Source organism: Montipora capricornis, chromosome 4, assembly GCF_036669925.1.
Source record: "Montipora capricornis isolate CH-2021 chromosome 4, ASM3666992v2, whole genome shotgun sequence".
Classification (NCBI taxonomy): Eukaryota; Metazoa; Cnidaria; class Anthozoa; order Scleractinia; family Acroporidae; genus Montipora; species Montipora capricornis.
The window spans coordinates 54286000-54313499 of record NC_090886.1 but is presented as its reverse complement, the minus strand read 5'-3'; the positions used below and the strand labels follow the sequence as shown (position 1 = coordinate 54313499).

The following is a 27500-nucleotide window of genomic DNA, read 5'->3' as shown; positions in this document are numbered from 1 at the left end:
AACAATAGAAACAGAATTCAGCAGGAAACAAGTAATGATAATAAGTCAATGGTATATTTTGACTACATTTTATAATTTGTTGTGTTTAGTGACGAGAGTGCAACAATTTCGTACAGACTTGGAATAGGAATGGTTCCAGATGATGAGGACTCCCAAGACTTTGATGTTGCAACTGAAAGTTCACTGCAACCTGTGACCGATCTGGCAGGTGTCGGAGATGATCCTTCCAATGACATTGAGGGGCTCTCTTCTCAAATGACCACTGACATCACTAGTGTGCTAGACAAGGATTGCAATCCAGAGGTTGGTAATAGTAGATCATCATCACCATATCTTTGTTTACCCTTGGATTTTAGCATAGCTACACTGTACATCACCATTCAAATGTATTTGCATCATTATGAAGTTCTGCCTTTCCACCAAAAAGTGAGCAAATAGATAATTATTATAGATTTCTCTTGATGCTTCCCCTAGTTTACATTGTCATTGCCTGATGTGTTATGGAATCTGTTTTTTCATCCATTTTGTTAACACACCTTTTCCTTCAATGCTTTGCAGGGAAGTGGATCTCCACCATTAAAAAGATATCGGACTGATTCTCATTGAAGCACAAGAAAAACAACCCTGTGATAACTTAAGTAATATTTTTATGGTAGAAATACGTTCAGATTATATTTATGAGGTGACAACATGCAGATGGCAAAATAGATTTCTATTTATGCATTATTGAAGTGGAAATAGTGTGAAAGCAGATTTTCATTGTAAATTTGTCATGGAAAGTGTTCGTGTATGTTCTGTACATTGCCATTTTGTTAAGCAAATCAAATAAATTTCTGTATAAAATAAGTGTACAATTTTATTGGTAGCTTTAGCTGTCATACCACTTTGTAGTAATTCACATTCTTTGGTATAGACTATCCAATCAGAGGCCAAAGATGGATTTTCTGGGTATCAGATTGGATAGAATGAATAATAAATAACTATAGCAATGCAAGACCAAGTAGGGTAGTTTCTTTGCTGAATCTAACAAGGTATGCCAGGGGGCAAGCTTTCTGTCTCACCCAGGAGGGTATTCAAGAGATTTGTTGTCAGTTACATGTAAGGCCATGTCCAAAAGGAAAGCAATGCCATTAAAAGAGCAGTATTTTCTGGGTGGAAGATGCGAAAATTTTAACTTATTGTTTTGGATCTCCCTTGCCCATTGTCTTCACTTTCTATGTGTTCTCCACTGGTTCAACAAAAAAATAAGTAACTTGGGTCTTACATCTATAATGTATGCTCTATTATAATGGTGGCAAAATCTAATATATCGTCCACTGGAATTTGAGTGATCCGTCCAAGTTGTTCCACAACCTACATAACCAGAAAAACAGTCTTCATTAGCCCATGATAATGGTAAATCTGGAGGAGTGCAGTAATGTCACTACCTTTTTTTTATCTTTAAAGCTTAGGTACAGGCTTGTTTCATCTTAAATACCAAAAATTAGAAGCAAAAAAAATTAACACAAGATTATTTTAAACAAACCATATCACTTGTGGCCTGGTTTACAACATAGGATGCTGCTCCAATTACTGACACAGCAAGCAACATGAGGTCATTTGCTAAAACAGAGAGCTTTTGCCTGTCATTTATGCAATTCTCTCCTGTCGCAGCCATGCACAGCTTGTTGTAGATTTCGTCAAACTTGAGGTAAACTATGTCAAGGAGTTTCACACTGGATTCGTGTAGGAGTTTAACCTGTGAGCGGGAATCATTGTGTCCTTAGTGGAAAAATGAAATGGAAAGGAATAATTGTTAAAACCAATAGCTAACAAAATTGAATGTTAGCGAACAGTAATGATCAGAGCTAGTAAGTAGTAAGAATAAAAATGACAATGAGCAACCTCCCGCTGAAAAAAAAGGGCTAATCCTCAAAATGACAGCTCACAAATATTTCTTTAACAACTCATTTGAAAAAACCAAACCAGAAATGACAGTTTATTCTTGTGAAAGATCGACTGGCATTATTAGACTTCAGACAAAGTCAAAATTTTCACTTACCCAGTATCTCCAAAATTGTTTCCAGAAATGTAAGAGGTGTTGTTATGAGGATATGATAGTCCAATGTCTTAAGGATTCGTAGCTCTGACTTTACTATACTTGCAATAGTGTAGCAATGGCCAATGGAATTGAGGAATCTCTGACCTTTGCTCGCTGTAACTGCCTGAAAAATTCATGCAAGTACCATAAGAAATGGTGCACACTTCCAAGGGGAGGTCAGGGTGGGGGATTCCTGACGAAAGCTTAATCCTGAAAACAAGAAGCTCTAATTCCCTGGTTAGGCCCTCAAACCATTTTTCATAAATCTGCACATTCTTTGTTCTGGATTCAAGAGTTAATAATTTGTTGAATAACTTGTCCTTCTATTTCATTCATCTATTTCTTGTATCATTCATCCATTCATGTATTCAATCATTCACTTCCTTGATTGTTCATTTGTTCACTCACACAGTCCCAAAGTGTGATGTCATAAAAATTGCATTTGTGAAATTATGGGATTGTTCGGGGTATCATGAAAGAAGAAAATCCAAAAGGCCTACTTACCAAAAATTAGAATTTCAGGGCAAAGTGTGTTCGAGATATTAGCCCAGTTATGCTCTGATGACTCTATACAAATTCTTTAAAATTTGACTCAGTTCATATTGTTAGGAACAGAGTCAAATTTAGAAGGATTTGTATGGAGTCATCAGAATAAAACGGGACTAGTACCTTTTTGCCCCATAATGCTAGTTTTTTGGCAAGTAGGCCTTGCAGGTGTTATTCTTTCAAAATACCCCAACAAATCCCATAATTTGAATTTACTTTTCATGACATCAGCACTTTAAAACTCTATTCAATGGGCAATCGGCAAGTCATGTTCAATTGCTGTTAATATATAATGATTTGTTAGCTTTATGTGATATCCTTTCACTTCTTCACCTTGTAATGTGAGGTCAACTTGCTTGCAAGCTGCACACAGGACATCACTCTCAGGGGAAGCTGTGTTTTTACTCTGTTTTCAACTTCCTTCCAGTTCCTTTGCTGGTTTGTTTCTGAATTTGAACGTATTAGTTCATAGAGGCCACATACATGTTTGGCCATGAACCTGTGAGGAATTTTATACACTTCAGCTTTCATCAAAATAGACAGGGAACAAAAAGGAGGCAAAACATTTGGCTTACCTATCAAAAATTTCTATTGCCAAAAAACGTGTTTGTGACGGTAGACCCATTTCTTCACATAAAAGAAAAACGTACTCTGGAAAACAATAACTTCAGCTTAGTTGGAGTGGTAATTCAAATGTGTTGGGGTTATGGTTTTTTTCAATTTTGATAATTACCAGCGGTGTTTCCTCCTTTAAAAAATCCCTGTATTCTACTGGCATCATCCATATTTTTTTCATTTTTATCAGCTAAAACATACAGTGACTCCTCTAATAACTCTGGCGGCAAACATGCTGACTTCATGTTGAAGACAGGTTCTGGCGGAGTACCAAAAATTCTACTTCTATGCATTTCAAAAGATCAAAGCATCAACGTCTTCTACATGGTGAAGTTGACGGCCAACGCTGTACACTCCCTTTTGGCGGGAAAGGACGGTCGGAAAGACCCTGGGAACAAGTTTGTTGAAACTCTATTCCAGTCCATTTCAATTTGGTTCTTGGAGAAGGTCTTGGTTACAATAAAGGAAAAATATCCATATATGGTATGCCGTTGGAGGAGGTTAACTTCCGTTGCAGTGTGATTCTTTTCGAGAAATTTGTCTTTAACTTCTTGCTTCAGTTATGCCAGTAAGCGTTCTTTTAAGACTTCAAAGTTCGTAAATTGTGCAGTAAAAATTTCCTGTGCATTTATTGACAATTATCGTTCAAACTTGCAGGCCTATCATTCATCACTGCAAGCGGCAAGTACCATCGGCAACATGGCACTGCTGCCCATCAACACAAAGTGCAAAGGACCAGCTCCACCTGGAGGTATAATTGTTATTGTCAGCCTAAAAGCTACAACTGTTGAACGTTTATCTGTATATCTTTTGTGAACAGCTTGATCATTGGCATTTCCAGGGAATGTTGATTCGAAATAATGTATATATGTAAAACGATCATCAATTACATTTTCGCACCTATTTGTTTTTCAGATGGAAGCAACGATATAATTTACGAAGCGATCTACTATTTCAAAGCCAACGTATTTTTTAAAAGTTATGAAATCAAGGTTTGTATTGGTGAAATTGTGTTACAACTTAGTTATGAAGTTTAGCTCAAATTAAATGTTGACTTCGGACTCAGTTCCTATAACGCCTTCACACCGCTTTGTGGCGTTCAGATGCCACATTGAGTCAATGAGACAAAGTCTGCAAGGATTGCCTTGGTAAACCAATATGGTGACAGATTTTGCTTACAACGTAGACTTGTTTTGCAAGAATTTTCAGTTCGTGCCAGGTTTAGATTGGGGGTTTGGATGGGTTAGGGTGTAGATCTACCTGCTGAGAGTTGATTTAATATGTGTAAGTGAAACAATGGAAAACTGTTCAGAGATACCAACAAGCATGCTGTCTAGAAGCAAACACCACTAATACTATTGTGCACAGGGCGGAATATACCTGTCAATGGACCCACCCCATAATCATACCGGAGAAGCGTGGAGCATGGGAGGGATCAGTAGGGGACTGGATTTCATCAAATAGTGATTGTTATTGAATTTGGCATCACAGAATCTTGTGCAAGCCTCTTGCTATTTATGATAAACTTATGAACAGCAATGGTTTTTTTTTTCAGAGCCCAGCTGATCGTGTTTTGATTTATCTCACACTGTACATCTCTGAATGTTTAAAGAAACTTCAAAGGGTAAAATTACAAACTGATTATTTACTCTAAATATATACGGTACAATTCACAGAATGCAAATATCTAAGTGAGGCAAGGGTTACACAAGTGACTTTAAACTTGAATTATTGTAACAAAATAAAATAAGAATTAGTGTCCTACACATTACAATAATTTGTGGAGGCAAGACATATTGACGTGCGGGTGTCTCATTGAAAAGGAGACTGTGCTGAATTTTAAAATGGCTAATCCTTCCATCAGTTGAGAGAAAAATTTGAGTACTGGTAAGTTCAGAAAATTCCCTCAGTCTACCAGTCAGGCTTGTACCAAACAGTATGTTGACTAAGAGCAGTTCTGCTTCTGCATAATCCACAGGGTGCATGATGCATAAAGAAAAGCAAAATAAAGAAACAATGGTGCAAAATCTGTACAAGCATTTTTGTGTTGCACACTCTACAGAGTAAGTGCGAGGGAGTGCTCACAGGATTAATAAGTTTTGATATGCTTTATTTCAGTGTCAGTCCAAAACAGATGGTAAAAAAGAAATGCAGACATTAGCAGTTGCTAATTTTACTCTCCCAGGAGATAGTGGATTTCCACTAAATGCCATGTACCAAAAACCAGCAAGCAAGGCTGAAGCAGGTCAAGATGAATGCTCTGTTGTAATGCTACTCTGCCACTAGTAATTATTATTATTATAAAGATCACACTTACTGGCAAATGTGTTTGATAAATACCAGTTTTTTTTGTCACAGAAAGAGCACTGAACTTCAATCATGTGAACTACATCTTTTAGCTTCTCCCGTTTAGGTCTTAAACTTTTAGGGCTACTAATTACCATATTGATAATTATTACTGTTTTTTTTTTTTTTGGGGGGGGGAGGGAACAGGTTTATTGTTGCTTGAATATGGAAGTGAATAGCCTCAGTGTACAGCCAACTCTCCTGGTTTTTTTCTGGGGGGAGGGGTGGCTGGACTTGAATAGGAAGTGAAAAGATGCCCTCCATACCAAAACATTAAGGACTCCATCCCCTACTCCTTTCAACCAGTGAGTGGGTTTCTCACAGTGGCTATGAGAGGGGACGAATGGTTTATAGCCTTGTTCCAACAGACGTGAAAGTAGAACCATTTGCAGATGTAATTATTTGAAGGTGAAAGAATAATAATTATTATTTCAAAAGCAGCACTTTCTTCTCAGCCGGGCCTCAAACCTGTGACCTCCCAATTTTATTCATGGATTGAATTTTTGTACACTCGGGTTTCGTATTAAACCTAGAGTGTGATTTAGCCCTCATTTCATAAACCTAATTAAAACTATTGTTCTCTGTAAATGTTTCCCTGTTTCATTCAGACTCTATGAGGTCATATCTCACTCAGTTAAGACAAGAGCTTGGCCTGAGACTGATTGAAGCTGTCTTTGATCCAGAAACAGATAAACCCTCAAAGGTGGGTGTGGCACTCTAAGAATCTGTCAAAGTTTAACCCATTGACTCCTGAAGGTTCCCCATTGACGAGTAAAATCGTCTGGCGTAAGACAGAGGAAAATACAAAGTGTTTCTTCATTGCAAATGTATTTATTAACCCTTTGACTCCCAAACTGGCCTGAACCATTATTAGTTTGTGTAATAAGTGTAATAAAGGGTATCGTGGAGCTTACTTATCATGCAAGGTTTGTTAAAGAGTCTGGATTGATCTTGACATCAAGGTGCTGATTCAACAAACTACTGTTTCTTGTTGCACTTTGGTGATGTTCCATTCAAAATAATAATTATCATTGAGACCATTTCATTGTTTTTGTTGTATTTTCAGTGGTGGATGTGCTTTGTTAAGAGGAAGTTTATGGACAAAAGTCTCTCGGCTCCTGGCCAGTAATTTCAACAAGAGGTCAAAGTTCTGAAAAGTTAGTAAAACAAACAGATGCCAGCATTTACAAAACTTTTCATGGCTAAGTTACTCTTTGCAAACTGAGAGTTGAGCAGTCTCTTGGTTATTTGCTTTTAACAATAAATACCTGACAGTTATTTTCATTTATTATATACATGTAGGCAAAATGGTCTGAAATGAAAAGAAGAATTCAGATTTTTTCTCTAAGCAGTTAGAATTTTGCAATATAGACTGCTAAGATGGAGCGGTCACGGAGCAGCATACATAGGTTGCCAAACTTTTCCCATTTTCTGTTTCCTTTTTCTCAGACATAAAAAAGAAAAATGCAAGAAATGTTTTTTTCTATTTAATGAAGTCAGAGTTCCAGTAAAAATATTACTGTCCAGAACCATTAACGGAAGTAGGTGAAGAGGCAAGACTCGATGAATAGAAAACCCCGTGCAAGAGAGCCAATATAATAAAAACCTTATTGAACTAGCTTGTTCAGTCTGTCCTGGAAAATATTGGTCTTTGTTCCTTTTTTGCAAGTTCATGGACCTCGCCATAAACTTGTCCAAAGAAGGAACTCGACCAATATTTTCCCAGTATGGACCTAACACTAGTTCAATAACATCTATGTATTAGCAGCTACTGTTTGATAATAAGGCTGTCTGAAAATGAGCAGGTGTGTGCGAATGTATTCTACAACTTGCAATAATGTTATCGATGGTTTATGTAAATCCTTTGGAGGTCATGTGTAATGTGCATGCAGAACAGTGACCGACATTGTTTAGATAGTTTGCAAGCTTATTTAATATTGTTGTGTTCATACTTTGGCCATAACGGAATGAAAGAGCTGTTGGTACATGTATCTTGTTTGCTCAAAAATTGGCCTAACACCGCAGAACTAGGAGTAAAATGGGATACGATCTAAAAACCAAACATGTTGCACCTGTTTGGTGAAAGCCTACCTGTAGTTACATATTGGCCCATAAAGGACTTGTTGGTGATCAAACCTTTTTTTTTTTTAATCCTAGGTTTTGAAAGATTTTGCTTCTTGGAAAGCGGTCAGCTTGTAAACATGCAAACAATTTGTGAAATTTTTAAGTTAAAATAAAGTGTTTGTACAAATTTATTTGAGATCTTGTCTTGCTTTTCATTTGCGTCCACATTTTACACCCTTAAGAAAGCATGCTGCACTTTCTGTCAACCAGAAAATGGCTAAAAGAAGGCTAAAAAGATTAGCAATTTAATACATCACTTGAACAAAAAGGCTTTATGGAATTAAAGAAAATTAGGACTAATTGGACACCATGTTTATTAGTGAGAAAAGTATACACTTACATTTATTTTATCTGGGGAACTGTTTCTGAGAGTTTCATCTCAAATATTTAATGTGCTGGCATATCTGTATTCTCTCCCATCACACCCCCAAAAACAGAGGTTTCATTAGAAGCCGGCAACTGGCAAACTCCGCCGGCTACTTGTTAAGTTATCGCTGCCTACTTTTTTGAGAACCTTGAATTACACAATTCTCACCATTTCACTTTGATCCATTCAATAAAACTAGAATATCAAGAAACCTTTTGCTGTATGTTCTGCTCCTTTTTGGATGTTGGATATTATTTATGAATTCCAAGTTATATGCATTCACCTTTGCCACTCGCCAACGCGAGCTTTGCAGTCCGCCATGTTGGATGAATAGAGGAGAAAGACTGGTGCCAAATCTTGCCTCGTGTTCATACTAGCCTGATTTAGCAACAGAACGGGAACGTCAGTGGCGACGTCGCGCGCAGCAAAACTACCAATAAGAATTTAGAATAGAGAAGAAAACAAAGGGGTCTATTCTATTCTGAATTCTCATTGGTGTTTTTTCTGTGTGCGCCGTCGCCACTGACGTTCCCGTTCTGTTGCTAAATCAGCCTATTACAAACCAGAAATTTAGTAGCCGGATATTGTGAATTTATGTTTATCCCGCTAGAGATGTTTGGATTAGATTTCCTTCACCTTATGTCCATGTGCTCGATGTTTTGAGAGTGCATTGAAATCATAAGCATCCAGAGTCTTTGTCTAAACGACACATTACCACATTCACTGCGCCATTCTGGTTTTCCACATGTTGTTTTTTAAAAATGAAAGAGACAACTAGAAAGCGAGCAGCTACAGGGTTCGCACACTTTTTCAGACCAAAAATTCAAGGACTTTTCAAGGACTTTTCAAGGACTTTCAAGGACCAAATTTTGAAATTTCAAGGACCTCTTTTTTATTTACATCGATGAATTTACCCATAGAAATGGTCTGACAGTATAGTTCTTCCTCATTTTCCGTAACGTACATGCGTGAAAATAATGCAAAGGCACTGGTAACCATTCTCGACCCCACAGCTTGTTGCGTTTCTATGACATGACTTGAGTGGCTGATTATTTTCACTGAAGTTCTCAAAGATAAAAAATGCGGGTCAGAAAAAAATTCAAGGACTTCCAAGGACCAGCAATGAAGAGCAGAGATTTGAAAATGCACTCTCAAAATTCAAGGGTTTTCAAGACGTGTACGAACCCTGCAGCTAGAGGCAATACTTTGTCATATTTCAACGAGATCGAGAGTGCAAAAAAAATTGGCCTCTAACTTTTTTCGTGTTAGTAAATACTTGTGACTGATGTTAATGCCCAGATTGCTGGAAATGCCATTTCCAAGCCCCTAGATTTCAAAATGTTCTGGGGGAGTCTACCCCGGCAGACACCCCTAGGAAAAAGGGCCTTATGGCCCCTTTCTTGCCACAGCCACCTAGCTCACAAAACCAGCCATTTACTTAGCCTGTGTACACCCGCCTCCTCCCCTTTTTCCTCTTTTTTTCCAGGGGAGGCGGCGGATGTACACAGGCTACCATTTACTAAAAGACTAATTGAAACCCCTGCAAAAAGCTGGCAAATACAAGCTGAAAAAATGAAAAGCCTTGTACTCTTCAATTTTTCCTGATTGTGTATTATAAATAGTGTCAAAAGTGTTCTTGGCAAGTCATTTTTAATTTACCAGTCATCTTTAAAATTCTTTAACACCACTAAAACACATGCTGCCACACAGCTCATTTGAGTCTTCCTAAATTACCTACATTTATTTCTTTCAAATGCTAATTAATTTATTCATCCTTATAACACATGTAACTTCACATTTGAATAAAAGTAATTATCGTAATTTTAGAACGTTTTGCAAATCCATGGCAATCAATATTGGTGTCCTGATGGTGGTGTTTCATTTGGTTGTATTTCAAAGGTCATAATCTATTCTTTGAACCTTATCACCAGATAAATAAAATGTACCTAATATGGTTCCACCTAGAGAGAATCAGTAGTCACAAACACACTGGAACTAACATCAATATCCTTGTTTGACATCATAGACAATTAAGGAATAAAGGTTGATGAAATGATATGACATACTCAGACTGCTTGGAAACAAGATCAACACATAATTAAATATCATCATCAATGGTTAATGCAATTATAATTGAATTATAATAGTACACATACCAAAAGCAGAACTTTCCAAGTAAATAGCTATAAAACTTGAAAAAAATATTTCCATTCAAAGGATAACTTCAAAATAAATTATTAGTTTTTCTTCTAGTCTTTTAGAGATAAGTTAAACATGGAGTAGAGTGGGTTGCCTGTGACCTCCTTTACAATGTCCAGGAAGTCTGGTGTCTCCATACTATCCCCAGTGTTGGTTGTGTATGTTTCAAGAATTAGCAGCCCTTTACACCTGTCAATGGCAAAGAAACAATTATGTGGAAAATATGTTGGACATCTCCTTGAATAATCTATTAAAGTCTTGCTTTATATAAAAAAAATACAGCAGAAAGAGCAACTGAAGAGAATTTGGATTTCAAACAAGTCAACACAATCATGTGTCTAACATCGACAAGCTGACTTAAAATATATATTCAAAAGGTTAAGCATAACTTTACCTTGGATGGCATGGTTCTTTGTAGATATCAAGCTGAAAGTACTGGTTTTTCCACATAAAGCATCTTCTTGTCTTGAAAACTGATTGACGTGTGAAATCAAGTTGAGAATACAAAATCTGCAGCAGATTACAATCATGAATTAGACAAGATGTGTGTTTTATCTCTTCTTTAATTTAATTTTATTTCATTTGGAGTCTACCAAAAAAAGAAATATATATATATATTATATACCGGTATATATTCTGGAGCACAATCTTTGGCTCACTACATGAGATTGGGACACGTGCTGTCTTGAAAGGGTGAGGGATAACTGCATTACAATATTATTATGATATATGAATGCTAATTATAAAATTGACAATTTACATCATAGTCCCTTGCTGATAAACTGGTTCTGACTTCAACAACTTGTCCATTGAACTTGGTTTCTTTTCTCAAAGTATGCATATATGTATATTGACCTAAAAACCAACAACAGACTCGTCAACCTTTTGGCCAGGTACAGTGCCTGAATACTAACTGAGGATACCATTTCTTGCCATGGCAAGCAGATGGGCATCTATAATTTGTGGATATAATGGACAAGAAACCAATTTGTATGATTTTGCAAGAGTGTGTTTCTCTCGTGCTTAGTGTAGAAAATCTGAAATGAATGAATCTCAGTGAAATCCAAAACCAAAATGGAATCAACACTAGTAATCCACATCAAGTGATTGTATGGTACATAATAATTTATTATAAGATGCCATCATCTTCGAATTCCAATTTGCCGAAGCAGTTGATATTGCCTCAGGAGAATTACCACTGAAAGGTTCACCCATGGATATAGAATACAAAAGTCAGACCACAACACTTGAGAAATACATCCCTCTTCTCTCTTTTGTTCAAAAGTGTGTGGGTTTAACTGTGTCCCTGTTATGCTTTAAAAAACTGTCCAATTCAATCCATTTCCATCCTCAGCAATACAAACAAAAAATATCAAGTTTACTGATATGATTCTTGGTACATGAAATATAGCATTGTTTCTTCTATCTCTGTCATTACAAGAATGTTCTTATTAATAAAATACAAGTAAAACTGCCCCTTTCAAGACTCTGCAGAATTTGCAACCAAACTATTGTCCACTAAATCACTGCCAGAATTCTTAGTTACTTTTTAGGATAATTTCACAAGCAAAATTTGGCACAAGAAAAAGTTACTGAAAGTTAAAACTTCCATGGAGGCTTTTTTAGGCTTCTATATAAATAATAATAATAATAATAATAATAATTAATTAATTATTATTATTAGAGCGGTTTTCAATTGAGTGTCGTAAAACCAAAACCAAAGTAATTTCTTTGGCCAATCAAAAAGGACGGAGACAATCCAGTAAACCAATCAAAACTCAAAGTAATTACACTCAGGTAGCCAACACAAAGCGCGAGAAAATGTGCATGCGCGAGCCATGATTGGTTTTGGTTTCACTTCTGATTGGTTGAAAAAGTGGTGCGAGAACTTTGACCCAATCACTGAATGAAGTAATGCAAAACCAAAGCAATTCGCTAATTACTTTCGACACTCAATTGAAAACCCCTCTATAGTAATGATAATTATACCCAGTCAAACCAAACTTGCCATTTTGTCCTCTTTTTCTCAGCCGAGCCTGCATCTTGGGGTTGGATGTTGAAAGATAATCATGAACCACATCAAAGTCTTGAAAAACAGGGAATTCCTTTAAATTGAGACATTCAAGAACTAATCAAGTCCATGTATTTCATCAAAGACTAGTTATTCAGACTATTAAAAATCTATTTATTTTCTCATGTACTAACTTCAACCCATTGACACCTGGACCACCCCGGGCCACTGCCAAATTATTAGGCTAGCATAAATTTGCGCCTTTTTAAACTCTCGATACAAAAAATATTAAAGAATGTCCCCATGTAGAATGATGCTTGTCAGATCTATTATTATTGTTCTGCACATTGTGTGTCTTGAGCACTTAACTACTGATTCACATGATTTAACCCATTGACGAGTAAAATCGTCTGGCCTTAGACAGAGTAAAATACTAAGTCTGGCTGGTTCAGGCCGGTTTGGGTGTCAAAGAGCTAAAGGAGTTTTTACAGTAAGAGGACTCAAAGTCATTACCTTGTTATCTGGAAGTGTTGAAACTAGGAATTTCCGTTTAATGCTCCCTGGAAAAAGTCTATCACCTGTATCAAGACCCATTTTGTTACAAACAGCCTGCAAACATTCAAGACTTCAGTTACAGATCTGAGAAAAGCTGTTAACAGTGACCACCGTCAGAAGTAAAAACATGTTTATCAGGATAGACTTACATCAATGGCGCGTCGAACTTTGTTGTTGAAATCTGTAGAGTTGTCGATGACATCAACATAGGGGTGACCCACCCAAGACTGTTAATTAAACCAATATAATGATAAATGCATTTTAGAAATTACCAATAATAGCTCTGAGAAATGAACAATTTAGGAATACACCCTGCTAAATTTAATTTTTTAAGATGTTTTTGATGCATCATTTAAAGATATAGAAATAAAATAAATCTTACTAACCCCATTTAATATGGCATTACTAACGCACGAAACAAAACACCAAAACACCATGTATAACCCCACCATATAATGAATACTAACCGACAAAGGTTGGATTTGAGATTAAATTAAGGACGGTGCCTACTATAGTTATTGCGCACACGTTCTGCACATCTTGAGATACTCAGATTTCATATCGGTGATGCTTACTAATATAGGGATATTTTTGCGCGGTTTAAAACTATCCGGAAAGAGTAGATCTTTTTGAGAGATAATTAAGCTTCAACTTGAGAAAGAACGCCATACACTGCTTTGTATTTTAAAGCTTTTTACAAAGATTATTCATGAATTATCTTTGAAAAAGATCTACATTTCCTGCATAATCACACACCGGGGCAAAAATATCTTTAATTAGTAGGCACTGTCCTTAAACATTATTGTTCCTAATCTCAATGTTAATCTGAATCCTAATCTTAGTCTCAATGAATTCTAAGGAGCAATAACATTTTATTTAATCTCAAAATCCAACCTTTGTTGGTTACCGGTAGTATTCAATGTATGGTGGGGTCATATATATGGTGTTTTGGTGTTTCATTTCACTGTTTCGTGGTTTAATAATGTCCCATTTAATAACTCCCCTCCCTTATAATTGGCCCCCACTTAAAAGTAAAATAATATTGCCTGTTATTATATGGCTCTGTCTCACGAGGACTGGGAACTACAAAATTCACGAATTTGATTGGCTGAAATCGATATTGACCGCGGTCTAGATTTTCCCATCTAGACCGGCATCCAGACCGGTAATGTTTTGCGGTGAAAAGATGCAAACTAAAATGCAAAAATATTGAGTATTTTCTTCTACCAATATTTATTTATGGAAGTGCCAAACAGCATGATGACAAAAGAGAGGATGACGAGCAAACTTTGACAGAATTAAGTTCAGCTCATCACCACTCATCGCCGTTTGCATGCAAGCAAAATGTCAGTTAGTACATACCAGTTACATTAAATGAATTAAATTGTTCTTGTTTGCCATATAATAATCTTATTAACCAAGCTCAGTCAGTCTGTATGGGAGAATCTTGCCCTCGGTCGTATGTACAGACCTCACTGCGTTCGGTCTGTATACCCACGACCTCGGTCAAGATTCTCTCATACAGACCTCCTGCTCAGTTTAATAAGAGCTAAGCATTAGACAGAGTAAAATCTATAAAATAATTAAGTGTCACTAAAGATAGATGAAACTCAGTTAGTGAGAGGTCTGTATAAATTAGTCCTCGAGGTATATGTCACTCAATAATTGTATGGCAAAAAATATTATGAAGTGATATGACTCACAATATACAGCTGTAAATGTGAAAAAAGAAAAAAAGAATAAAATTAATGATAAGTGAAATAATATTTGAAACAGACCTGTTGTGTAATCTTTTCTAATTTTCTGGCTTCTTCTAATGGTTCACTCCGAGAATGGTTATTTGTTGTTGTGTAGAACTCTTCTGCTCCCTGAGCAGCAGATACCTGGTGAGGAAAGAGGAGTGACTTTCTCTACTGATAAAAAAAGAAACGGTTTTTTTGAGGTTAGTTCTATAGTGCTAGTTTTCTTAAGTTCAAAGGCACTTTGCAATACAGTCAAAATCAATTATATATTTTACTATAGAAAGGTTTAAATTAGATAAAGCTAATCAACTGAAAAACTCAGGAAAAGGATTATAATAATTTGAAAAGAAAGGTCCTTAGTTCATTTTGGAATATGGATATCAGGAAGCTGTTCTTTTTCTTTCTCATCAAATTATATCAACTCACCAAATGAATGACTTGATCATATCTAGCATCACGCAATGAAACATTGTTCCAGTTGTTATTGTTGAGAAGAACTTGCCATTGGTCTGGACTCATATCTACAGTGTACCAAAGATAAAAATAGTAGTCTATAAGTCCCTACCTTACTGTTACAATGGTGTTGGCCTACACTTTTTTGACCACACATTGTAGCACTAAGTTGATCTTTTTTTGGATGGCATTTGACATGTCCAACACAACCTGATCCAACCAGAGTGAGGACAATGTGTGAGCCAGCAAGTCATGCAAGTCATGTTTTCACGTCATACAAGCAAACATTGCGAGCCATGTGAGTCATCATTTATTGAAAGCTAACCATTTTAAAATGGGTGCTTAGACTTAACTTACTGCTTATCAGCGCTATTTGAAATGGGTGCTTAGACTTAAATGCGAGACTTGCATGACTTGCTGGCTTGCAGATTGTCCAGCCCCAACCAACCACACTGACCAACAAGGTTACAATATTAACTGGGGCTTAAAAGCATTATTAAATAATAATATTTATTATTGTGTTTGCAAATATATGAAAGGAATATTTCAAAACTATCAAACGTACATGAAGATGGATCCATAGCACCTCTGTCACTTATCACCAATGTGTCTCTCTTGGATGTGGCTGCCATGTCAAAAAATGTCTGTTCTAACTGCAACAACGTCTTCAACAGATTTTGCTGAAACGTGAAAACTGCAAAATGACATTAGTTTTAACAGAACTGCATTATCATCACCATTTCACCCTTCGGAACCACTCAAATTTATCATTTTACTGATTGGGAAATACATATTTTTAACTCTGCTGTATTCTAAACTGATGTTTTCTACGGAAAACAGGAAAAACAGAACTTAATGAAAATCTAAATTTTGCCTGTGTAAGAACATGGTCATTGTATGAAGTTAACCAAATACCTTAGAGTCAGTTGGGGAATAGCGAGGGTTGGCAGGACAAGTAACCAACCAACTTCCCAAACTAAAATAGCTTTATGTTTACTACACATAGGATAAAAAGTCTTAAAGGTATTTGTTTACCATCAGTTTCATAGCCTGCAAGCCAGATCTTCTGTTAAAAAGGGTGTGCAATCGAAATATAGGGGATTGGTGACTGGTTTCGAGACTAGTCTCCAGTCTACTGTGTTTTGACCTTGTGCCATTTTCAACGCAAGAGCCTGCTTAACTTGCAGGCTATCAATTTCAATCTACTTTCAAAGAAGAAAAAATTTAAAAAAACTTTTAAAGCTTACCATCATGTTCATCAAGATCAGCAAACTTTACACCCCCTCTGAAGAAGAAAACAAAAATGGAACAAAGATTATCCATAACCACCCTACAGATGACCCTAGAATTGTGAAAATTGTAGTACACAGAAAAAAAACTTTACCCCAGTAGCATAGTTGCTGCTTCTGGAACCCTGTAAACCTGCAAATGATCAATAAGTTTAGTTTTCACTTGCTGTTTAGCGAATGTGTACTACATGTAGGTGATGCGTCGGCCACATGTCAGTGACATGTCAGCTGACGTGTTGAACAATGCGTTGACAAATGCGTTTGTCAGATCCGACTTGTTGCAATATCTACATTGACATTCAGATAACTTAAGAAATTTGAATTTTAAAATGCACTTACAATTTCAACTGTGCAGGACCACATGTATGTAAAAAATAGACAGACATTGCGTATGTGTGGTAGTGCAGTAACACAGCACTGTATTGCATAACTGTCAACTGAGCTACATTTTGTCTTCCAGGAGATTCATGTTATCTTTGCATAATATGTAGCTCTAATAGTACACGATATTGTTTTGGTACCATATGTCATCATAGTGCCATAGTAGATGTCTTAGGCATTAATATAGCCCCCTGAGAAGACATGTGGTTACTAGTAAAATACTAAACCCAGAAAGATTGAAAAAATAAAAGGGAATTGAGAAACATTGGCTTTGAGGCTGACATGTTGATCATTTTCAAGTTCCCTCACAACATCTTTTTTACCACAAGTTTAAGTGTGCGCTCTGACCATCTGACAGCTTTCTAAGACAAAAGTTCACTGAAGTTAAGCCCTGTCCGGTGGGTTTAGTATTGGATGGGAGACATCAAAATACACGACTTGCCGTCAGAAACATAGGACTGAAAATTCTATTGTAATGCTCGAAAATGTGAACTAAGCAAGGCACAGATTTTGTTAGCCTGCTTTACGCAAAACAAATATTGATGCAAAAGTCAATGAATATTGATACACAGTTTTTGGGAAGAGCAGAGGGAAGTTCTCAGGAATTGTCGATCAAGAATAAAATATTATGCCATCAGCAACAAAATTTGCGACACAAAAACAACTTACCGTAAATTTTGAACCAAGAATATAAAAAGTTACCATCAGCAAAAAACAATTTGGGAGATTTTTGCTACGTTCAATTTTTCTATTGTACTTTTGGCTGCACAAGTAAATCACAAAATTTTAAGTGACATTGAATTCAGCAGGGCCATGATCAAGTTACCTTGCATGTTTACTCATAAAACAAAGGATACATCTGAGGCAAAATGATGGCAAGACACCGGGTTTTATTTTTTGTTACTTTGGCTTTTTTTTTTCTTTCAAGTGTTTTAAAGATTGATAAGAAATGTGTGAATTCAACACAAAGATCACAATGGCACAACTCTTGTGGTTGACCATTGTTTCTGCAAAGCCTAAAATTCACTCTCTTAGACGAGGAATATATCACCAGGTAATTCCCTTGTTTTGGAAATAGCAGGGTCACAAATTCTTCCAGATTTTGGGGCTCATTTTGTTGAAACTCAAGCACGCTTCCAACAGACCTGTTTATTTTCGTGACCTTATAATGCACGCACTGCGGGCCTATTGGCAGTCACAGACTTACACTCTCACAACCCAGTGACATAGTATGTAGTGCACTGTAAGTGCACTACCACAAAAACCGCTGGCCAAGATATTCAAGTACAAGTTATAAATTTAAAGTTGCTATCTTGCAACTATCCATTCACTTGCAATGTAACTAGTCAGTGTGAAATGGCTCTCTCTTTGCATGCATCCTGCATCTTCTTCACTCTCCCCACAAAGAAAGAGCCTGCTCACCTGGCTACAAGGACACTTTTAACCAATATTGAACTGGTGAAGGCATGAGTAATATGCTATTAAAAATGTGTCTCAGATTCATTTTAATATATTCATTGGTTGTCATGTTTTATTTTATTTAATATCTTATACATCAGTATTAGTGTCAAAGAAGTAAACAGAACACTTGCTTTTCTATAAATGACTGCCTGCGCAAAAATAATGGACTGGACTTGCTGGACCAATGATGTGGCACATTATCTTTTTGAAAATGTTCTCAGTTGAAACAGATATGCTCGTAGTCAAATATAAAGAAACAATATTATTATTTTTATAAACCCACTGACTCCTTGGAGTGAGACTTCTGTCTAATGCCAGATGATTTTACTTGTCAGTGGGTTAATGTGAGTATTCAATGTCATCACCTTCCAGCCAAGATTTTCAAAGAAAGTGGACATCATTGCTTGAACTGTTGTTTTCCCTGCACAAGGACCTTCAAAAGGAAAAACAATTATTATCCACCCAATTTTACAATAAAATTTTTTTAGCTCAGCAGCAAAGCATTCTTTTTTACCTATGATAATATTTTGTTTATTGTCAATTATATGTTTATATTTACATATTATAATATGGATATATTTAGTTCTGTAAGGCCATTATGGCCGGGGAGTGGGTTGTGAGGCTGGGCTCTCACAACCTCTCGAAATGCTCCCAATGGCGTGCGACTCTAAGAGCCTCTGTCAGCTAAGTCCAACTTCTGGCCTCCGCACAGCGGAACTGGCACCACCGACAGGAGAAGGGGCGAAGGCGAAGCCAATGGCGGCTTAAAACCAGTTTCCCAGGGTAGATGGGGGTCTTAGCCTGTGAAGGCAGCCCATCTAGGGGAATGTAAATCCTGATTTCAAACCTCTGCTGCCTTGGGGCTATACCTGATCTCAGGAAGGCTTCAGGACAAACCTCGAGGACAAATCCGGAGTGGAGCCCCTAAGGCGGTTGGCAGGTGCTCAGCACTTCCTTCCAGCAGCTTCTGCAGTGGAACTAGCCCCAAGTTGTATTGGTTCTTCCTTTCCCTTGGACCCAGCCAGTGACACCGAGAGGGGGACACTCTCGTCAGGCCTTAATGCAAACTGGAGAGGGCACTCCAGCGGTGTCGCAAGACTCCGGAACAACACGTGATGAGGCAGTTTACCGGTTCTCAGCTCCGACTGATTGGCATAAGGAGTGCCAGGGGTCTCATCCAACGGTGGGAGAAGCCCTCGCAGCTTCATTGGGTGGCTACCGCCCACCTCAAGCTGGGCAGCCCCCACCCAGTAAGGTGCTGCCACATCATTGCTTGCCTGCTCTACTGGGTATGTAGAGCTTAGGGGACCCTCCCGACAAGCTGGCAAGTACTTGCACCAAGCAGTCAAAAGCAAAAAACTACGAAGACTCCAGCTCTTCGAATCGCAAGCTGGAACATTTGCACCATGTGCCCTGGTCTCTCTGCTGACCTTCAGTTAATGGACGACTCCCGCAAGATCACCATCATAAACAAGGACCTGGCACGACTCAACATTGACGTCGCCTGTCTTCAGGAAACCTGGCCAAGAGTGGGTCACTTATGGAAAGAGACTACACCTTCTTCTGGCAAGGCCTTTCCCAGGACGAGCCGAGGCAGTATGGCACAGGTTTTGCCGTGAGGAACTCACTGATTGCCCTCAAGAGGGTCATCGAGAATTTTTGCTCTCTGCATGCAAATGACGGCGGGCTTTGTGAACATCATATCCACCTATGCCGGCTCTACAGGAAACACTATCCGGAATCCCAAGTTCCATGGGCATATATTTGCTAGGCGATTTAAGCGCTTGCATTGGGACCGACTGGCAAGCATGGCCTACCTGCCTCGGCCACTTCGGCGTTGGCAGGATGAATGAGAATGGGCAGAGGTTGCTCGAACTCTGCTGTCACCATGGCCTCTGCATCACCAACAGCCACTTTAAGTGTAAGGAGCTGCACAAAGTGTCTTGGAGACATCCTTGATCCCGCCACTGGCACCAGCACCAGCGTCACCACTAGGAGAGCAAACCTCAGCAGTGTCCTCCACACAAGAAGCTCTGACTGTGACACGGACCACTCGCTCGTTGCAAGCAAGGTCAGGCTGAAGCCTAGAAAGATCCACCACGCCAAGACCAAGGGTCGCCCCCACATCAACACCTGCGGCACTTCTGACCCGGTTAAGGCTCAGAGCTTCGCTGACAGCCTCCAGGAGAAACTTGCTGCGTAACCAACAACCAGCAACCCAGATGCCAAATGGTCTCACCTCCGTGATGCCATGGCTGTATTCAGCAAGAGAGAACGCAAGAATGCTGACTGGTTCGAGGCTTGCTGGGAAGAATTGCAGCCAGTCATGGAGGCCAAGAGGAAAGCGATGCTGGCTCACAAGCAGCACCCTTCCCCAAGCACACACGACGCCCTTTGAGCAGCTAGCAGCATGGCCCAGCAGACCGCCCGCCGCTGTGCCAACGAGTACTGGCAGAACCTATGCGCCAAAATCCAGCTAGCAGCGGACTGTGGCCACACAAAGGTGATGTATGAGGGCATCAAAACTGCCACCGGCCCTACGAGTGTCAAAACAGCCCTGCTCAAATCAAAGACTGGCGAGGTCATCACTGATCAGAGCATGCAGCTGCAGCATTGGGTGGAGCATTATCTCGAGCTCTAACTCAACCCAGAGCATTGTCACAGACACTGCCCTCAATGCCCTACCTGGGTTGCCAGTCATAGAGGAGCTTGACAACACACCGACACTAGAAGAGCTCAGCATAGCCATTGACAGTGTCGCCTGTGGCAAGGCACTGGGGAATGACGGTATCCCGCCAGACGTTTTGAAGCATGGGAAGCAAACCTTCCCGCAACCGCTTCACAAGCAAGGTCACATCCCCCAAGACATGAGAGATGCCAACATAGTCACCCTGTACAAGAACAACGATAGTGATTGCAACAACTATCGCAGCATCTCTCTTCTGAGCATCGTTGGTAAAGTCTTCGCTCGGGTCACCTTGACCCCACTGCAGAGCCTTGCTTCGCAGTCTACCCCAAGTCACAGTGTGGCTTCAGAGCTGGGAGGTCCACAGTGGACATGATCTTCTCCCTCTGTCAGCTGCAGGAGAAGTGTCGAGAGCAGCAGCAGCCATTGTTCCTCGCCTTCGTGGACCTCACCAAAACCAGAAGATTGGCTACCCTCCAAAACTCCGGGCAATTATCACCTCCTTTCACCAGGACATGCAGGGTACGGTCTGCTTCGATGGGGCCACCTCCAATGCCTTCCCAGTCAGCAGTGGAGTAAGGCAGGGCTGTGTCCTTGCTCCAACCCTGTTCAGGATTTTCTTCTCGATGCTGCTCCAGTATGCTTTTGTAGACTGTACAGAAGGTGTCTACGTCCAGATGAGGTCAGACAGCCATCTCTTCAACATCGCCAGACTCCGTGCCAAAACCAAAGCTTATGGGAGCTGCTGTTTGCAGACGATGCTGCTTTAACATCCCAACAACATCCCTCCAACATCTCCTAGACAAGCTGTCCCATGCCTGCAAGGAGTTTGGGCTAACAATCAGCCTCAGGAAGACCAACATCCTGGCGCAAGATGCTGAGTCCCCCCTCAGTCATCACCATCGACAACATGGAGCTGGAGGTTGTGGACACCTTCACCTACTTGGGCTTTACCGTGTCAAGCTCGACTCTGCTTGATGCTCAGATCAGCTTCAGGATTGCCAAAGCAGCTGCTGTCACGGCCAAACTCAGCAAGCGAGTGTGAGGCAATGACCTGTTAAGCAAAAGGACCAAGATGTGCGTCTACCAAGCTTGTGTGCTGTCGACTCTCCTTTATGGCAGCGAGTTGTGGATGACCTATGCCACACAAGAGCGGCGACTCAACGGATTCCACCTACGCTGCCTTTAGCGCCTGCTGCACATCAAGAGTCACCAACACCGAGGTCCTGGAGCTCACTGGCTCACTGAGCATGCCATCACTGCTCATTCAGAGAGGCCTTCGATGGCTCGGCCATGCACATTGCATGGAGCCTGATCGCCTGCCAAGAGAAATCCTTTATAGAGAACTGCAGGAGGGCGTCCGTCGTGTAGGTAGACCGCTGCTGCGCTACAAGGCCGTCACCAAGCAAGAATTGCAATCTGCACTAATCGACACCAGTGCATGGGAGGGACATTGCCAAACATCGAGATACATGGCCGCAAAGTGTCAAAGTGGTGGTGTCAAAGGCGGAAGCGAATGCTAGAGTCCAGGCTACATGCAAGACAGTGGAGAGGAAAGAACAAGCAGCCTCTGTGCACAATTCCACCAGGCACGTCTGTGCCACCTGCAACAGAGACTGCCACTCCAGGATTGGGCTACACAGTCATACAAGATCCTGCCGAAATCCCCAGCGCTAACCATCGCCTCTTCGAGATGAGGATGCCACTACTATGTATATATTTCCACCCCTAGGTGTAATTGAATAGCTGCCAGTGCAAACAAGCAACAATAATATTATGTAACAATAATATAATAATAATAATAATAACGATGTTTCCTGTTGAAAACTTGTGAAAATAACACCCCGCTAGCAGGTCTCTCTTTTCTGGCTGTATGTATGAGAAAAGAGTCCGTAACCTTGGACGGCACTCTTCAAACCAAATGCCCCATGATATGTTTGCTGACTGTGACTTGAGCCCGCTGTGTCCCGCACATTCCTTTACAGTAATTTCACTGTTGTTAAGTGAGCCCACACCACATGAAGTATCACATGAGTATTTGGTCGCTAAGTAATTATCACGAACACTCCACACAGTAAGTTTCGACCCATGGAAGAAGTCTCGGGGGAAGGGGGGGGGGGGGGGGGCCTCATACCCTGACCCTGTTTAAGACAAATATCGCTGATTTTCCTACCCATTTTATGACAGAATTCCGATTTTTGATACCCTGTTTAAGACATTTAACCCAGTTTAAGACAAAAATTGATAAATCGATACCCTGATTAAGACAAAAAAATGGTAAATTCGATACCCTGTTCAAGACAAAAATCCTGAAAAACATACCCTGGCTGGCCGCACGTCCCCATTAAGCCCTTATAAGGGAGTACCCCACCCACCCACCCCCCCCCCCCCCCCCCCCCGGGGAAGGGAAGTAACAAACCAAAAGTGAAACAAAAACACCTGTCTTCCTTCTCCTTTCGTTTCCACATGATTGCGTTTCAAATTGTGTACGGAATAGCGACGTAAACAATAAAGAACAGAAGAGAATCTTGGTTTCCACGGCATTTTGTACAAGATAAAAAATACGAGTAAGAAAGTAGAACAGGCCGAGGTTTCACCGGCTTTCAGCGGCAGCTGTAATTTCCTTTCAATTTTAGTTTTGGCAGTTGTGCTCAGTCGTTTCCCATACAATTGCAAATATATATTAAATCACACGTATTGACATGAACGTTTCCTGCCCACTGGAACAAAAGTTATAAGAAGTAAGCTTAATAAGCGACAGAGGAAATAGAATTCTTCAGGACTACAATCTCCATCCGGGCCATAAAACATAGGCTTATTTATTTGATACTCTGCGTATGTGCCACTTCTCCGCGCATATTACTTCAAGTATATAAATTAAACGAACCTCCAGTCAGGACAACTTTATAAACTCTTGTTTCCTTCGTACCCTCCTCAAATGCCCTTAGGCCATTAACACCGCATGTATTTGAAGGCATCATGTCACAAATTCCCTGGTTTCGAGTCGTCAAACCTGCTGTCCTCTTCTGCAGCAAATTCGTCTATTAAAGTCTCTCGTGTCTTTGTCGAATTCGCTATTTAAAGCGCTAAATCTATGGTAAACGACAGAAATTGGTACGAGTAACGACAGAAATCGGAACAAGTATTAACGACAACAATTCCCGACGGTGTAAACAGACAGACGTCACTCGACCTCTACTCGGTCGAGACTGTCCTCTTCCTCGAGGTCAAAAAAGAAATTACCTTATTTGGTCAGCGTGTACTTTGTTGTTACTTTACTCATAGGGGTAACCTGTGGACTGTTTGGTTCAAAACATGGCCGAATCCGCCGAAAACGCTATTGAAGTAGAAATCGTCAGTGATTTAGAGTTTAGACTGTTGGATGAAGCAATCCATGCGGCCATTCTACAAGGTATATTTCTTTTGGCTAAACTGCAGAATACCCGGCCACTTAATAATAAATATTTGCCTATGAATGGCGCGTGTGTATTTCAAGTTAAGCCTAAGCTTTTTAAATATATGCCTACTCAGTAACAATACATTTAATAGTGTACGCTCATTTTCATTCAAGGACTTTTTTGAGAAACACAGTGCTTCAATGCAACAGATCACTGAAATATCGGCTGATGGGTAGACTTTCATAATTACCGGACAAAAATGGCGGAGGACAAATGCAAAAGGAGCAATTGCAGAATACCCCGCAAAACCTCACCACTATGGTTGTCCCTAGGCGGCATTGTCTGAAGAGCAAGCCATTCCTAGGCAAATATTCTGCAATTTAGCCGACCCACCCACTGTCATTCCGATTAGCAAGAATGGGCTAGTACTTAAACACGGAATGCCGGAATGATGCAATGCCGGAACGCTGGAACGCTGGAATACTTAAACACGGAACGCCGGAATACTTAAACCCGGAACGCCGGAATACTTAAACACGGAACGCCGGAATACTTAAACACGGCAAGCCGGAATGAGACAACCACATTTACATTGCTAACTATCTTTTCTCCATTTGAAATGATTCGTATAAAAATCTGGGAGACACCACTGTCCTGGTACGAGAAATGTCCTCTTCCAGTTGCCGTCCGCGTCTCACAATCGCGCGTGCTTAAGCTCCCTAATACTCTATAACTGAGAACACAGCAAGCGATACGTCTCCCCCGGACACGAGCTCCTGGTAGCCCTAAATAAAACCCAGTAAAAATTGTGACGGTATTCAGACGAATGGCATGTCTACCCTTACAGATTGAAAACCAATTTTTTGACAAGTTTTTTGTAGACCTCGTGTTTATTTCTTCCAGGAAAATCTTATGGCACGTTCAACGCAACATAAGAAAGTCATTGTCATGGTATTGAAAAATTGCTGGTGTTAATTATGTTTGCAGTTGAAATAAATAGGCTGAATAATGGAATTAATTTGTTTCTGTTTACACAAATACTGCTTCGTTGTACCCCCTTGGGACCAACAAGAACAAACTTTAATATTTTCCCACCATTTGGAAATCTATGATAATATTCCCGCCTTTTCAATAATTATGATAATTTATTTATTACTGGACAACCATGGAGCTGCCAAGGTAAAACAGTTGTCATCGTTGATAATGTTGTTCCTGTATGCCATTCAGTCTCTTTACTCAAGGGAAGATAACTATGTTTGCTTTGATTAATCGCCTCTTACTTCTGCCTTCTTAGCCCCAGTCAAAGTCCGGAGAAAAAGAGGTAGGATTCATTTTGCAATATGATCTAATCACAAGTAGACAACGTGCTATTTTTAATACCTTGAGCTCAGTAAACTTTCAATATCTTCGGTTGAGTCTATTCTAGTGACTTTGCATTCGGTTGCCTGTCAATCCTTGGACATTGTGTTTTCCTTTCTCCTTCGTCCTCAAAAATTCCAGATTTTTATACGAATCATTTCTAATGGGGAAAAGATAGTTAGCAATGTAAATGTGGTTGTCTCATTCCGGCGTTCCGTGTTTAAGTATTCCAGCGTTCCGGGTTTAAGTATTCCGGCGTTCCGGGTTTAAGTATTCCGGCGTTCCGTGTTTAAGTATTCCGGCGTTCCGGCGTTGCATCATTCCGGCATTCCGTGTTTAAGTACTAGCCGCAAGAATGCCGCCCATGGGAAACAATAGTGGTGAGGTGTTGCGGGGTATTCTGCAATTGCTCCCGCTTTGTTTTGTTTTGCGGACATTAATTATTTCGGTTTGGAATATAGACCAGCCAGGCTGATACATTAATGCTTAAATACAGGTAAACGTCTCATGTCCCCAGAAATCCCCTCCCCGTACCGATACAATTCTGATACATTAATGCTTAAATACAGGTAAACGTCTCGTGTCCCCAGAAATCCCCTCCCCGTACCGATACAATTCAAAATTCTTGGGAATTTGGACCCCGAGTCCAAATCTCCTGGCCTGACTACTGAACAATTTGTCCCTCAGTAAACATTAAACCCTTGGGAAAAATAATTTGTTTTCTTACCCCAGAGTTCTGATGTTGTTGTGGGAAACACCAAGGACTTGACCAGACATAAGTGCTTTGTGATACATTAAGTGCCTGTTTATGTTGTAGGTCAATTTTATCCCCTGGTTAATTTTTTTAAACCAGTTCAAAATTTTTGAACCTCGGTCCATTTGTTTTCAAACCAGTTTAATTTTTTCCTTATAACAACACCCATTTCAACATAGTTGGACATCGTTCTGTAATTAAGTAGAACCCTTTATGGAGTATGTATAAAATAAACTAAAGAAATCATTTTAGGATTATTATGGTGGATTTTTGTCTTTGGTGCTATCAAAGTCCAACAAATGTTCGTGATTTGGATCAAATGCTCAGCACTTATTTCAGGGTTCGTACAGGTCATGGAAAACCTGGAAAGTCATGGAATTGCAGTATTTCAGTTTCCAGGCCTGGAAAGTCATGGAATTTAATTGTCGGTCATGGAAAGTCATGGAAAATTATAGTTACCGGTACGTACGTGTGGTGCGTAAATTATTGCAGAAGTGGAAGCAAGGACAAAATAAAATGCAGACGAGTTATGTCAGAAAATACCCCAAAAACAAGGACAATTTTGACAATTTTCGAAACTGGCAGCTAAGCTTTCGGTCATGGAAAACTGGAAAAAGTCATGGAAAGTCATGGGATTTGAAAAACTCTTGAGAGTACGAACCCTGTATTTTGAATGGTTACCGGTTAGCTTTCATTTAAGGTTATAGGGACACTGCTCGCATTTTAGGAATTAGGGTTTAAGCTTTCAAATTGGTGATTAGGTTATGCACTGTCTTATTTGAAACAGTTAGCATTCCAGGAGGCGTATGCCAACTGCAGACTGTCTACAAATAGAGATGATAAACAGTATTTAAGTCTAAGCACCCATTTTAGCTTTCAATAACTGTGAGTCAGGTTTAGTCTGCAGTTAACAGTCTGCAAGTGGCACGCATTGTAGTGATTGGAGTAATCACTTATTTGAAGTGTTTAGTCTAAAACAACCGTTGGTCATAGGGTTAAGAATATTGTTTCATGGTTTTTGGAAGTAAAGCTAGTGATTCTTTCACATGTAGGATAAAGGGGTTAGATTGTAAAGAAGCTGTGGTGCTGTGTCAGTGGGAAAGTGAAATAAAGTAAAGGGTTTATCAAGTTAGT

At 39.6% G+C, this 27500-nt stretch overlaps 5 protein-coding genes across 8 annotated transcripts in view; 3 read left to right on the top strand and 2 right to left on the bottom strand.

Annotated features, from left to right (window-relative positions):
* LOC138047499 (B-cell CLL/lymphoma 7 protein family member A-like) overlaps positions 1-846 on the top strand; it is a 3955-nt gene extending 3109 nt beyond the window's left edge. For both annotated transcript variants that reach the window (XM_068894376.1, XM_068894375.1), the window contains exons 7-8: positions 90-303; positions 559-846. In XM_068894376.1, the coding sequence (XP_068750477.1) occupies positions 90-303; positions 559-606 (262 nt within the window). In that variant the 3' untranslated portion in view covers positions 607-846. The remainder of the gene's footprint in view (positions 1-89; positions 304-558) is intronic.
* A 278-nt stretch (positions 847-1124) lies between these two features.
* LOC138047502 (cyclin N-terminal domain-containing protein 1-like) lies at positions 1125-3664 on the bottom strand. The gene is made up of 6 exons (XM_068894379.1): positions 3360-3664; positions 3202-3277; positions 2960-3125; positions 2042-2204; positions 1526-1761; positions 1125-1353 (listed from the first exon to the last, which is right to left on the bottom strand). The coding sequence occupies exons 1-6, from the start codon at positions 3532-3534 to the stop codon at positions 1267-1269; spliced, it is 903 nt and encodes a 300-aa protein (XP_068750480.1). The 5' UTR covers positions 3535-3664; the 3' UTR covers positions 1125-1266.
* A 25-nt stretch (positions 3665-3689) lies between these two features.
* Positions 3690-7842, top strand: LOC138047500 (actin-related protein 2/3 complex subunit 3-like). Its single transcript, XM_068894377.1, has 8 exons — positions 3690-3809; positions 3899-3992; positions 4157-4233; positions 4797-4865; positions 5360-5486; positions 6196-6290; positions 6654-6744; positions 7745-7842. The coding sequence occupies exons 1-7, from the start codon at positions 3804-3806 to the stop codon at positions 6714-6716; spliced, it is 531 nt and encodes a 176-aa protein (XP_068750478.1). The 5' UTR covers positions 3690-3803; the 3' UTR covers positions 6717-6744; positions 7745-7842.
* A 1950-nt stretch (positions 7843-9792) lies between these two features.
* Positions 9793-24078, bottom strand: LOC138047496 (TRPL translocation defect protein 14-like). Its single transcript, XM_068894371.1, has 13 exons — positions 23743-24078; positions 18535-18602; positions 16423-16460; positions 16286-16323; positions 15604-15732; positions 15012-15106; positions 14622-14726; positions 12993-13070; positions 12802-12897; positions 12286-12382; positions 11038-11132; positions 10672-10787; positions 9793-10466 (listed from the first exon to the last, which is right to left on the bottom strand). The coding sequence occupies exons 1-13, from the start codon at positions 23834-23836 to the stop codon at positions 10328-10330; spliced, it is 1188 nt and encodes a 395-aa protein (XP_068750472.1). The 5' UTR covers positions 23837-24078; the 3' UTR covers positions 9793-10327.
* A 38-nt stretch (positions 24079-24116) lies between these two features.
* LOC138047497 (exonuclease V-like) overlaps positions 24117-27500 on the top strand; it is an 11048-nt gene continuing 7664 nt past the window's right edge. Inside the window, exon 1 of one of the 3 annotated variants that reach the window (XM_068894372.1) lies at positions 24117-24267. In XM_068894372.1, the coding sequence (XP_068750473.1) occupies positions 24171-24267 (97 nt within the window). In that variant the 5' untranslated portion in view covers positions 24117-24170. Of the gene's footprint in view, positions 24268-24443; positions 24486-27500 lie in introns of those variants that run through there. The other 2 variants (XM_068894373.1, XM_068894374.1) reach the window with 2 other exon arrangements.

Excerpts from the sequence above, each read along its gene's own strand:
- LOC138047502 (XM_068894379.1), bottom strand. The coding sequence starts at position 3,534 with ATGCATAGAAGTAGAATTTTTGGTACTCCGCCAGAACCTGTCTTCAAC. Across the intron at positions 3,278-3,359 it reads TAAAGGAGGAAACACCGCTG|AGTACGTTTTTCTTTTATGT; the intron begins GTAATTATCAAA and ends ATTGTTTTCCAG. Across the intron at positions 2,205-2,959 it reads AGTTGACCTCACATTACAAG|GCAGTTACAGCGAGCAAAGG; the intron begins GTGAAGAAGTGA and ends TGAATTTTTCAG.
- LOC138047500 (XM_068894377.1), top strand. Across the intron at positions 4,866-5,359 it reads GTTTAAAGAAACTTCAAAGG|TGTCAGTCCAAAACAGATGG; the intron begins GTAAAATTACAA and ends GCTTTATTTCAG. Across the intron at positions 6,291-6,653 it reads AAACAGATAAACCCTCAAAG|TGGTGGATGTGCTTTGTTAA; the intron begins GTGGGTGTGGCA and ends TTGTATTTTCAG.
- LOC138047496 (XM_068894371.1), bottom strand. The coding sequence starts at position 23,836 with ATGATGCCTTCAAATACATGCGGTGTTAATGGCCTAAGGGCATTTGAG. Across the intron at positions 15,107-15,603 it reads TGCTATGGATCCATCTTCAT|ATATGAGTCCAGACCAATGG; the intron begins GTACGTTTGATA and ends GGTACACTGTAG. Across the intron at positions 12,898-12,992 it reads AAGTTCGACGCGCCATTGAT|GCTGTTTGTAACAAAATGGG; the intron begins GTAAGTCTATCC and ends GAATGTTTGCAG.